General features: G+C 37.6%; 1 protein-coding gene across 1 annotated transcript in view; it reads right to left on the minus strand.

The window, feature by feature from the left end:
* Window positions 1-2,694: 2,694 nt before the first annotated feature.
* Window positions 2,695-14,158, minus strand: part of Sult2a3 (sulfotransferase family 2A, dehydroepiandrosterone (DHEA)-preferring, member 3) — a 55,494-nt gene continuing 44,030 nt past the window's right edge. The window contains exons 5-6 of the mRNA NM_001101586.3: window positions 8,151-8,328; window positions 2,695-2,807 (exon numbers count right to left, since the gene is read on the minus strand). Coding sequence (NP_001095056.2) covers window positions 2,695-2,807; window positions 8,151-8,328 — 291 coding nt within the window. The remainder of the gene's footprint in view (window positions 2,808-8,150; window positions 8,329-14,158) is intronic.

Raw genomic sequence — 14,158 nt, forward strand, 5'->3', positions numbered from 1 at the left:
GACAGACAGACAAGCCTTGGGAAAGATGGTTTTAGGACAGAGTTCTACTAGACTTTCAAAGAAGAGCTAATACTGATAACTTTTCAAATTATTCTACAAAATAGAAACAGAAAGAGCATTGCCAAATTCACTTTATGAGTCAACAGCCACCCTGATTTCTAAACAACACAAAGACTCAACCAAGAATTAGAAATACAGATAATTTTCCCTTGTAAACATTGATGCAAAAATATTCAACAAAATACTTGCAAATCCAATCTAAGACTACATCAAAACCATAATCCATGATGATCAAATAGGCTTCATCCCAGGACTGCAGAGATGTTCACATAAAAATATCTATCAATATTCTCCACCATATAAACAAACAGAATAGGAAAAACAACAACAACAAAAAAAAACGTGATTACCTCATCAGATTATGAAAAAAATCTTTGACAAAAACTAACATTCTTTCTTTATTTTAAAATTCTTGGAGTTATCCAGGATATATGGTACATATTTAAACACAATGAAGGTAATATACATCAGGGTAATAGCCAACATCAAATTAAATGGAGAGAAATCCAATGCAATTCCACTAAAATTAGATACAAGATAAGGCTATCCACTCTCACCATAGGTTTTAAATGTAGTACTTGAAGTTCTAGGTAGAACAAAAAGACAACAAAAGAAGATCAAGGAGATACAAATTAAAAATGAAGAAGTCAAAATATCACTATGTGCAGATAATGTGGTAGTATACATAAGTGATCACTTATTCTATCAAAGAACTCTTACAGGTGATAAACATCTTCAGCCAAATTATTAACCTTCCTTTACACAAAAGATGAATGGGCTAAAGGGCGGGCATTGTGGTGCATGCCTTTAATCCCAGCACTCGGGAGGCAGAGGGAGGTAGATTTCTGAGTTCCAGGTCAGCCTTGTCTACAAAGTGAGTTCCCAGACAGCCAGACCTATACAGAGAAACCCAGTCTGGAAAAAACAAACAAACAAACAAACAAAGAAACAAAACAAATAAACAAAAAGGAAAAGAAGAAGAAAAGAAAAAAAAAAGAAAAAGAAAAATTAGGAAACAAACCCTTCAGAATAGCCAAAATTAATATAAAAGACATTATGGTGACTCTAACCAAGCATGTGAAAGATTTGTATGACAAGAAATTAAGGTGTCTGTAAAGATATTGAAGCAGAAATCAGAAGATGGCATCATCTTCCATGATCTTGTACAAGTAGGATTAACATAGTTAAAATGGCCATTTTACCAAAAACAAACTATAGATTCAGTGTGACTTCTATAAGAATTCCTACAGAATTCTTTACCTACCTTGAATGAATAATTCTTCATTTTATGTGGTTAAAAAAAAAAAAAAAAAACCAAGAAACTAAAATCTCCTGTACAAGAGAAGAACTTCTGGGAAGTTTCACCATCCCTGATCTCAACCTCTACTACAGAGCTCAGGGAGTCTTATGAAAGAATTGTGGGTAAGATTGAAGGAGCTGGAAGGATCAAGATCATCAGAAGAAAACCCGCAGAGCCAACTAACCTGGGTCTATGGGGGCTCCAAGAGACTGAACCACCAACAAAAGAGTATGAACTGATTGGACCTAGGCTGCCTGTACTTAAGTAACATATATGCATCTTAGTGTTCATGTTTGTCTCATGAAGACTAAGTGAAGCAGGGGCTGTCTCTGAATTGGACTCTGTTGCCTCCTTTTGCACCCCTTTCCCATAGTTGGGCTGCCCTGTCTGTCCTCAGTGGGAGAAAATGTACTTAGTTCTATGAGATTTGATGCACCAGGGAGGGTTTGTCCCTGAGTGGGTGGATGCAATGGAACCCCCTTCCTTGAGAAGAAGAAGAGAGGGGATGGAGGGAAGAAGTTGTAAGTGTGTGGCTGAGAGGAGAGTAGGGAGTTGGCTGCAAGCAGGATGTAAAGAGAATAAATAAAAAAATGAAAACATTAAGAATATATATATGTGTGTGTGTGTGTGTGTGTGTGTGTGTGTGTTTCTTTGCAAATAATGAAGCTGGAATTCATGCAAAGTTTGATAAATACACAAATACTGAGTAATGCTTGTGTAATTTCCATAGCTTCACACTTAGAAACTTTTCCATGTCCAAACTCAGTCAATAAAACTACAAATAAATGACCTATTTAAATGAAAATAAAATGTTTTAAAGCTGGAGTTCTATAAAGTGAATTGGAATTTGCTGACAATACACAACAAAACAATAATAAAAGTAGCAAATATACGATGACTCAAGATTCCATGATTCTAGGCTTAAGAAATGACTCTCAAAGATGGAGAGATATTAGTAGTATTGTATTGCTTAGGTAGAGGATCTGAGATCCGTTCCTAGGACCCAAAGAAGGACGTTTATAGCTGCATGCAACTACAGGTGCCTCGTAACCAATGCACTCTTCTGGCCTCTGAAGGTACTACAAACAGAAAGGTATACACACCACCACCACCACCAGCAGCTCCAGCACCAGCAGCAGCACCACCAGCACCACCACCAGTACCACCACCTCCACTACTGTTGCTATAACTGGTATTAGAAACACTAGCATTTAAAAATTCACCCTCACAATTCCACAACAGGTTTTATTCTATGACTATATTCAGGTGTTCAAGATACAGAACAACAGGAACATAAACATCAGTGTTCATATAATATTCAAAAATTTTGAAAATTATTCCCATGGGAACATCCCTTGGGGGAATCCAGCCATTTTCTCCTGGAAAACTTTATTGAAGGCTTCAGCTTGGGCTACTGTGAAATGATTCTTCCAGTCCCCAGTTGTGCCTGTAAAATGTGAAGAAGATGCATAGGTGGATTAATAATGGTCGTAACACTAAACACTAAACTAGTCTTCCCATCATATGCTTGTACCTTCTGTTTGGTAATGATCACCCAGTTAATATGCTACATCCACTCCAGCAGTGACTCACATTACAGGTTTAGAAATCTGGAAGCAGTCCTGAGGCACAGTTTCAAGGAAAGAGCCTCCTGGAACCTTGGCATTCCCATAGCTAGAATGCCCCAGATTTCTCTCTGCAATATTGTGGAGGGTCTTGCATGCTTTCTTAAGGTATCTTACTGGATAAGAGTTAGAAGTCTCAGGGCAAGCTTAGCAAAGTATACTTAGTATCTTCATTACAACCAGGTATAGCAGACTACATTGCATATTAGAAGCAAGTTGGTGAATTCTTCTGACAAATGGAGATTCCCTACAGACACTTAAAAGAACAGCCAAGTTACACTCATATGCAAGAATTTACCAAGGCCTAGGACATAGAAGGGTTGTGGTATTACATTATTTATGAGAAGGTCTGCTAGAGCAGAACCCCCTGGTGCTAGCTTTCACAAGGCTCAAAGGAGTAGAAGAAATTGTGACTAGGTTGTGAAGTCCTTACCTGACATTAGCTGACTGTAGGCAGGGCTGTTTTATCTTTACTGTAAATATTACCTAGTTCCTGTGAGTCTTTTAAAGTCATTTCTCTGTTTTGTGTCAGATACTTCAATGTACTTTGCCTGCTGTGACACCCTACTCCTTTCTTTTCTGTATTATATAAGAATAGTGTTCGATTTGTGACAATACATTCAGATTCAGCACACTCTCTCCTCTCTGTGTCTGTCAATGAATTCTCGAAGACTCTATGCTCACCTGCTGGAACCTTGATTCCCACAGGTTGAAGGGGGACAACTGAGCTTGGTCCGTGGCATTAATAAATCAAACTACCATTTTCTGTAGAAACTTCCTTCCTTCCTTCCTTCCTTCCTTCCTTCCTTCCTTCCTTCCTTCCTTCCTTCCTTCCTTCCTTCCTCCCTCCCTCCCTCCCTCCCTCCCTCCCTCCCTCCCTCCCTCCCTCTCTCTCTCCCTCTCTCTCTCTCTCTCTCTCTCTCTCTCTCTTTCTTTTCCCCAAAACAGGGTTTCTCTGTATAGCTCTAGCTGTCCTGGAACTCACTTTCTAGACCAGGCTGCCTCCCAAGTGAAGGGATTAAAGGCGTGTGCCACCATGCCTTGCCAAAACTCATCTTAAGTCCTGAAATCAAACTTCTCCCTCTGTCTAAATTATGTCCTACCTTTTCCTCTCCCAACCTATATGCTAGACAATCTAACAGCAGCGACACTGGCTTGATCTTTTATATATACACAGGTTATTCCTGCTTCCCATCAAACCTGTTCTTATCATGCTATCCAACTCAGCAGGTTTTATCATCTCAATGACTCAAACAGACTTCAACTGTTCTGTCTACATCTTAGTATTTACTTATAGAAGTAAATGATTTTAAAGCATCTTTTAACTAATATCTTAAAACAGTTTCTACTTATGTGTGTGTGGGTTCACATGAGTGCTGCAGATACACACAGTTATGAGCAGCATTTCAGCTGTCTTGATTTTCTCACCAGATACAGTGGACCCAGCCCCTCCCAGCTGAGAGCATTGAAGGACTCTGTTTCACTCATCCATGGTGTTTTGTGATGCATGAAGATCTGCATAATTTCAGCACCTGTCCAATGTAGCACTGTGTCTTCTGACCATATATTGTTTTTCACCACTCCATTCCAGAATGTCTTTAGTTATAACCTTAGAGATTAATCAACTGCTCATTCTGTGTTGTATCATCTGTCACCCCAGAGGACTAATATTTTTCATATAATTACATCTTGCTCTTTGTCTCTTTATTAATGACACTGTAACTTTCTCTTCCCATCTTTCCTCCATTTACAACCCAGCAGGCCGTTTCCTAGCTGTGACACTGTTATTTGTACCATGTACTTATGCTTTGAATATACACACAGAATATGCATCTAATATATTTGGAAAGAAAGTGTTTCTGAAATTACTAAATGGTTCATTATACAGAGTGACAGACATATAGGATATACTCAGTGTGGGATTGTTAAATAAATTTGTGAATACCTGAGGAAGGTATAGGCAGTTCTCCTATTTTGCTGATGAGGAAAAATTAGTCTTTGAGATGTTATCAGTATGACAGTGATGGATGTGTATTTGAATCCAAAAAGAATGACAATAGAAGCCATTCTTTTCTCTATAACATTACATTCTTTCTGTATCATCACATAAGTTAATTTTAATTCCCCAGAGGGCTATATTAAAGAAAATATAAAGAATTCATAAAAATGTAAATCCCTGATAAAGAATATTAAAATAATATACTATAATTGATATGAATATAAAAGTGTCATCTAATGAGATGTGTACCTATTCATATCCATTGGTACTTTCAGGTTCTTTTTTTTTTTTTCTTTGTTAGAACACATTTTCTTATTATTTCTTCCAGCATGCCTGGATCCTGATAAGCCAAACCAGATAGATGCTAGACTAAAAGCATCTCAACAAATTCAATATGGATTGCCAATGGAATAAATCAGTCCATTTGAGAAATCACATCTTTGGAGCTACACACATGGAGTTGTAAGTTCACCTATGTGCAAATTCGATGAACCGTATTGATGTACTTTTATTTTCATTCCTTGTTTCTAAAAATCTCCCCAAACTTTTCTGTATCAGAATGCAGGATAACCCTAACATGTGGTGGCTTAACTCTTGTTGAAAAAGAACTTCCTCATAGTTCTGGAGGCTGTAGATCTCACATCAGAGTATTGTCCATACTTTTGTAGGATTTTCTTTTTGGCCTGAAGATGGCAGGCTTCTTCCTCTGTCCTTGGGTCATCTTCCCCTTTTAACTCTAATTAATGACTTCTGAAGGAACTAGGGAAAATGATTAATGGCCCAACTATTATGTCCATTAAACATATACTGTGAAGTAATGAGTGCTGGAAATTTTGAGGGCTGCCAGAATATATTTCCTATACACGTCTTGATTGTGGCATTGTCTTTACAAAGTCTTGTCAACCAAACAATAGCTGAATATCTCTCTAGTATGAATTCCTATAGATCCTAAATATTGAATTACAATGACTATAATTGCACGTGAAAAAAATCATTGCTTGGAGATTAAAACCAGATACATCTCAACAACTTGAATGATTCAGCCTCTGGGATAAAGCTGACAAAGTAGCTCTCCAGAAGCAATAAAAGACAATTTCTTGTGTTTTGAGATAAGAACAATTAAAGGATATTGGAAAATAGGTCTAGTGAATTCCTCCTGGTTCAGGCAAGTCTAACTCTTAATACGGCTTTTTAATGCTTTATGATTTAGGGAATTAGGTTATCTAATGGTAAATAATGAAATTTGTTTAGCATTATCTTTGTTTTGCTCATAGTTTGATGATTCAAAATGGCACCAATCTGATAGAGGAATTGAGAAGATAAATATTATCTTTATATACATTTTCCTTTCAAAGTTATTTCCAGACATATCCATTTCATCACTCTATATAATCAATTAGTGAAGCAAGTGGGTAATGTATTTGTTGTCCCCCATCATTGACCTGGTTTCCAGAGTTACAAAGCTGACTGGCTATTGGTGTCACACTAGTATAAGAAAAATAATCCCCAAAATAAAATCTGTCTTCAAATGCAAAAAAAAAAAAGGCTATATATAATTACTAGGATAATTAAATTTCAAAAGACTAATGAAATCTTATCAAGTAGTTTGGCAGAACTTTATTATAATTACTGTAAGTATGTATGTATGTATGTATGTATTCCTGCTATCATCTGTGCTGCATGACAAATAGTATTTGTATTTGCAAGAGATTAAATCCAAGTGTGGATTTAGGTCTCATCCTAAAAGAATCTTGCTGGAACAGCAGAAACAACTATTGTCTTCAAGGAATTTTGTCTTAAATTCTATTCCATCTGCTCTGATTTGTCTCTGCTAATGCCTTTGCTTGTCACTTTCCTTATCCCTTTGCTATTAACAGAGCTACTTCATTCCTTTAGGTATGTAATAACAGACTTTTATTTTCTTACAATGTTTTAACTCTGCCAAATTCTCATTCATTATAGGAAATCAAGAAACAGAGCACTTTGCTTAGGTGAGAACTTCTAGTGTGGAGAAATATGTCTCCACAGTGTCTGGAGTGCAGGAAGCTGAGGGCAGCTGGAAAGAACAGTTTATTCTTCCCCATGCCTTGATTTTTACTGTATAGATTTCCATGTTCTTTTAGTGAATGGTGACATATCTTTATGTTTAAATCTCAGTCACAATATCCTATTATCTGGATAGTAAGAAAACTGGATTAAATACAATCTGGTAACTATTTTGACTTCATTTTTTCTATGAAAACTCCTGATATCCGCATATTGTTAGTATCCAAATCTCACACTCCAAAGCAGTCCATTGAAGGTAAAGGCTGAAACATTTAAATTATGGATAAAGAAAATTAAACTCATAATTTTTACTTCATTCATTTATATCCATGTTTTTATTCAGTGTTAAATATCTGATGACTGACACCTTCTTTCTTCTACTCTAAGTTCACCTCAGCTATCATTATCTAATTAGGTCTGGGTGAGGCTCAAGGTATGATTCATTCTGGCAAAATCACACCAGAACTTTACACCTATGAAACCACACACACAAAATCTCTTCCCAGAATAGAGAGGATTTGGCACATAAATAGAGAGGATTGAAATTCCCCTTCCAGGAGAGATAATTCCAAAGAAGAGAGGCATCATTAACCTAATCTAAACATAGGTTGGCAAATAACATCAGATTTTAACACTAGAAATTTTTTTTTAGTCCTATTGGAGTATAATCTTGGCTTACACTGGGCAGCAATCTTGACCTGGTCGACATTTTTTTTTCAGCTGTTAATATAATTTTTGTGGTTCTATGGTTATCATCTTAGATATATCTTTGGACTCCTGCATTACACTTTTTTATTTTATATTTTAGAGATGAGGAATATGATACAGGGAACTTGACAATGCCTCACAGAACACTGACTACTTTCCCATTTTTTTCATTGAAGTTATTGGACATGACCATCTCCAATCCCAAGTTCATCTCCCAGAGTAAATGAACATTGCAGAGTGTTTGAGGCCAACATCTTCTCCATAAAAACAAACCTTCCCTGTAATGTCTGTTAGAAGCTATCAGTGATGAGCAGTGACTTTCAGTACATTCCCAACAACTACTTAGAGCTTCATTGGCACAACAAGCCCTTCACATGTTCTGACTTATTCTGAAGCTAGACAATCTCTTTACCTTTTCTCATGAGCTTCAAGCCATTAGTAATCATATCTTCGCTAACGAGACTATAATTGGACATGTTGTTTTCTTTCATGGCTTGGAAAGAGCTGTATTTGAGGACGAGATCCAGCTCATCTGGTTCTAATTTTTTCCCTAGGAAGTCACAGATCTTCTTTATGGTTCCCTTTGTGTCCTAAAGGAAGAAGAAAGTGAAATGAGGGCAATAAACAGAGAGCACTGAGAGAAAAGATTCAAAAATGGGATATGTGGTTGGGGATGATCAAAGCCTTGTGAAAAGGGCATCATCAAATGAGAGAGCATGAAAATGAATTAGGCAATAAAAGAAATGGAACAAAGGCGGGAAGGACTCACACTAAACATTTATATATTGAGTGGGTTTGCAATGTGGCTCATCTCTGGTCTCTAAAAGATAGAGGCTGGGGATTCTTTTTAGGGAGGAGAAAATGAAAGAGAGAGGTTCTCATATAACCAAGGTTAAATTTAAACTTGCATTTTAGAGTCTCATGACCTTGTATTTCAGACCCTCCTAGGTCCATCTCCATAGTGCTGAGGTCACAGTTGTGTGCTGACACAGTCACTCAGTATACTGAGTTATTTTTCTTAAGACAGGGTCTCACTATGGAGTTTTTTCTTGTGTTTTGGAAGTTGCTGTGGAGTTCAGTATATGTCAAGCTCACACAGATCAGAAATCCATCTATCTGGCTTTTTCCTTCCAAGTGCTGGCATTGAAAGTATGTATAACCATACCTAACCTGCCCTGGGACATTTAAAGAAACTTATAGAAATGCTGCTAGATAATGATCAAGGCAAATGAAGACATGTGCACAAAGTCCTCAGCAGAGATTAATGTTAGTGCCAGATAATACTGTTTGCTTAGGCTGAGAATAAAATAGATTTTATGACAGTTTCATAGAAATGTTCTTAATATTTATTACTTGAGGGTACTTCTGAGAGAATTTGTTTTGAGTAAGCATCTCAGGTTGTGGTTCATGTGGGTATCACATTCCTAATTTTTCTGTCTCAGATCTCGAACTGATGCAACAATATCAGTGTATTACCACAATTAATTTAATCTTTGGATATAATCATTACAAGGTAAAACCTTAGAACACCAAAAATTGGACTTTCAATCCTAGCACTCCCCCTGGGGACATGAAATTTTATTTGTTTAAAACTTTTTTAAACATATTTATCAGAGTTCTGCTTAATATTTCATACGAATGTAAACACTCATGACGTTAACTGAAAAGAATGTGTTAATGGTCAGATAGAAGACTTATTGGAATGTGCAGTAGTGTGTAGCAGACAGCTCAGTAGTGATCCTTTCTTGGGAAAACTGAACTTAATGATGATTAAGTAAAAGATTCTATATATGGAAAAAAGAGTGTGATGAACCTTATTTAATTTTTAAAATTAATTTATTTTGTACAGTCTGTATTTTATTCCCCTAAATCCTGATCTAACCTATGACTTCCACATCACACACCTCCTTCCCACCACCATGTCTCTATGGGGATGCCCTCCCCAACCCAGCTGATTTCTAATCTCCCTGTGTCCTTCAGTCTCCCAAGGGTTAGGTGCATCGTCTCTGAATGAACACGGACGCAGAAGTTCTCTACTGTATATATGTTGGGGGCCTCATATCAGCTGGTGTGTGCTGTCTTTTGGTGGTCAACTGTTTGAGAGATATTAGGGGTCAGGATTAATCAAGAGTCTTTGTCCTCCTAAAGGATCACCCTTCTCTTTAGCTTCTTTCAGCCTTCTCTAATTCAAAACAAGGGTCAGCTGCTTCTGTCTATTGGGTGGGTGCAAACATCTCCCTCTGATTCTTTCAGATGTTTGCTGACTTTTTTCAGAGGGCATTCATGATAGGTCCCTTTTTGTAAGCTATCCATAGCCTCAGGAATAGTGTCAGGCCTTGTGACTTCCCCTTGAGCTGGACCCCACTTTGGGTCTTTTGCTGGACCTTATTTTCCTCAGGCTCCTCTCCATTTCCAACCCTGTAATTCTTTCAGACAGGAACAATTATGGTTGAGAGTTATGACTGTGGGATGTGCACACTCTCCTTCATTTGATGCCCTGTCTTCCTGCTGGAGGTGGAGGTAGGGTCTATAACATCCTTCTGCCTAATGCATGGCATTTCATCTAAGGTCTCTCCTTTGAGTCCTGGGAGTCTTTAACCTCCCAGGTCTCTGTTGCATTCTGGAGGGTTCCCCAAACCTTTAAGAGGATGCCTGTTTCCATTCTTTCTGCTGAGTATCAGAGTTTCAGTCCTTTTCCTTCACCCAATTCTAGATCAGGTTCAAATCTCTCTCCCACCCCAGTCCCCCCCATACACTTTTCCTCCCAGTTTCCTCGCTCCTGCTTCCTGAGAGATAACACTACGAGGTCAAATTTATTTTTGAATAATTTCATCTTTCAGTTTTTGTCTGGTTGCACCTTCTCTCTGCTTTTCTAGGTCCCATGCCCAATTTGCATCTTTTTGCTGTTGTTGTTGTTGTTGTTGTTGTTGTTTGAGACAGGGTTTCTCTGTGTAGCCCTGGCTGTCTTTGAACTCTGTAGACCAGGCTGGCCTCACACTCAAAAATTCGCCTGCTTATGCCTCCCAAATGCTGGCATTAAAGGTATGAGGCACCATGCCTGGCCTCCAAATCTCATCTTTAGCTATGCAACAGAAAATCTGTGGCATCATTTCCCTTCTCTAGTGGATCCAAAGATCTCTCCCTTCTTAAATTGCTCCCTCAAATCATTGCATTATCCAAATTCACGACTCCCTGGGAACTCACAAACCACTCTAGCCAGAGAAACAGGTAGGCTATTAGCAGATAGATCTTCAGTTTGCCCTATGTGTCTCATAGTCTAACCACACAGACTCATACTTAACTCTGCAGCGGAACACCAAACTTTGGGGGGTGAATTGCTTTGCTCCAACTCCAGAATGACTGCCAAGGAAACCACAGCTCATTATGACAAAGGAAGCAATTAGGTTACACCTTCAGATCTTCATCTCTCTCTCCATTCTTCAAATTCAATCCCTAAGTATCATCCCCTCCTGTTACCAAACCTCCTGCTGTGGCCTCTTCTCAATATATGGCCCTCTTCCATGGAGATAGTCTAAGTAGATCCTAGTAGAACATCCTACTTTCTTCCCTCTTTAGAAGTCCCTCTCCTGTGTCCAACCCATCCCATTCCTAACTCTCAGGTCTCACAACCCATAAACTCATCGTACCTGGTAGCCCAAGGTAGTTCCTACAGGCTACATAGGACCAACTCAAACTCATAATAAAAAAAGTGAAACAGAAGCCAGATAACAAAACTCCCATACGATAACGACAAGACTAGATATGAGCCCCTAGAATTATTATCTTCCTAATCTAATATTCGTAAATGCTAGTATAAAATCACAATCAATAACAACCAGGACAATATATCTCCACTAGGCTCCAGCAATCATAACACAGCAGGTCCTGAATATTTCACCATAGCTGACACACAAGAAAAAAATCCTTTAAACAACTGTATGAATATGATAGTGGTCTTTTAAAAGGAAATGAATATATCATTTAAAGAAATCTATGAAACCACAAAGAAATCGTGGAAAGTATTGAATTAGTCTGATTTACAGCAGAGTAGAAATAGAATCAATGCAAAAAATCCAAATTGAAGGAAATCTCAAAATGAAAATTTTAGTAACACCAACAGGTATCATAGTGGCAATCTTCACTAACAAGTACAATATACAGAGACCTTCAGTTATTGAAGATATGATAGAAGAAATAAATATATTAAAGAAATTATTAAATATAAAATACTACTGGCACATAATATCAAGAAAATCTAGGTCACTACAATGAAAAGACCAGATCTATGAACAAAAAGAATCAAAGAAGAAAAGGAAACCCATGTTAAAGAAACAGAAAATATTTTCAAGAAAATCATAGAAAAATACTGTGAAGAAAGTGATGCTTATCAAAGTCTATGAAGCATACAGAACACCAAGTAGATCATACCAGATAAGAAAGTCTGCTGAGCACATAATAGTCAAAACTTTAAATGTACAGAACAAATTATGAAAGGATGTGGAAGGGCTAGGATGGGGGGATCAAGTGGGAAAGGGCAAAGGAGAGGGGGTTGTAGAGGGGAGTACAGGGAGAGACATGTAAAATTCAAAGTTATTTGAGAAAAAGTATTGAAACCCAGTACAGTGGAAACTTCCTAAAATCTATGCACATGTGAAGGTAATCAAAGTGAAATCCCAAAATAATGCCTATCTCATGTCAGGAAGATAAAAGAATGAAAAATTCCATTAGTAGGATTGGATTATAATTAATTGAGTTGTTGGCCAAATGGACCCCACGGGAATTCCTCTAAAAAAATACAAAAACAAACAAACAAACAAACAAACAAAACCAGACTATTGCTAAGAGTATAATTTGCTCTCTATAGATTGACAGCAAGCCCCATATTGCTATTACTACACCTATACAAAATACTGGATGTGAAAATGTCAAGCTTGTCCCTACAGAGAACCTCCACTCTCACATCCTAGGGTCTTAATATAGAAAGGCACTCTGCATGCTCCACAAGGAGAAATATATACACAATACTAGACACAAATGTTTCTATCTATAGTGTGTTACTACTTTTGAGACAAGCTAAGTAACTGGTGGCTCAAAACTTATGGGAATAAGAAACAAACAACTGAATTTACTTAAGTCCCATTGCATGAGATGGGGCTCATATGCTAAACTGTTTTGGTGACCAAGGACCTGAGACCAAATAATGCTCTTAAAAAGGAAAAAGAAAAAAAATTACTGGCAAAATGACTCCTAATGATATTCTGATATATGTATATAACAATGTCTTGTTTATACATCATCAGTGAAACTTCCTCTTGTAGTAGATGGGGACAAATATAGGATCTTACAACCATACATTATAGAGAGTGAGACATCATAAATGAATATCTTCATCAAATCACTCTTTTCAGAGCTCAGAGAATGAAGAAGAAGGAGGAGGAGGAGGAGGAGAGAGGGAGAGGTAGAAGAGGGAGAGGGAGAGGGAGGAGGAGAAGAAGAAGAAGAAGAAGAAGAAGAAGAAGAAGAAGAAGAAGAAGAAGAAGAAGAAGAAGAAGAAGAAGAAGAAGAAGAAGAAGAAGAAGAAGAAGGAGAAGAAGGAGAAGAAGGAGAAGAAGGAGAAGAAGAAGAAGAAGAAGAAGAAGAAGAAGAAGAAGAAGAAGAAGAAGAAGAAGAAGAAGAAGAAGAAGAAGAAGAAGAAGCTGTAAGACTGTAAAAGAAAAGAGGAAATTGAGAATTGAGTTCACCAAGAGATATGAACTCTTAGAGACTGAAGCAGCATGGACAGACCTTGGGTAATTCTTTTCCACATACACTGTGTCTATAATATTACCTAAAATTTAGTGTTTTCATGACATTCCTGAGGGAGTGTTTTCATGAGATTCCTGAGGGAGTAAATGAGTGGGGTTTTGATCCTTATGCTTTAATAAGATTCTTTTACTTTTGTTGGTTTGACTTGTCTCACTTCCATGTGGTAGTTTATGCTTTATCAGACATCATTTGCCTTAAACTTACACAGCATTTTTCACCATTGGAGGAATTCAGTCACTGGATGGGACAGTCACTGGATGGCCTTTCCTTTATATTCTGCTCCAAACTTTGTCTATGTATCACTTCCCATGGGTGTTTTGATCCCCCTTCTAAGAAGGACTGATGCATCCATACTTTGGTCTTCTTTCTTCTTGTGCTTTTATATGGTCTGTGATTTGTGTCTTGGGTAGTCAGTACTTCTGGGCTAATAAGCACGTATCAGTGAGAACATGCCATGTGTATTCTTTTGTGAGTGGGTTATCTTACTCAGGCAACCAGTTTCCTTAAAGAACTAAAAGAGGGCAGCTTTCACAAGAGGCTGGGCTCTCCATCTTCAATCAATGACTAAGAAAGTGCCTTGCAGATTGTTGTACAGCCTGATCTTATGAAAGCATT

This window comes from Mus musculus, chromosome 7, assembly GCF_000001635.26.
Source record: "Mus musculus strain C57BL/6J chromosome 7, GRCm38.p6 C57BL/6J".
In the NCBI taxonomy this organism is placed as follows: domain Eukaryota; kingdom Metazoa; phylum Chordata; class Mammalia; order Rodentia; family Muridae; genus Mus; species Mus musculus.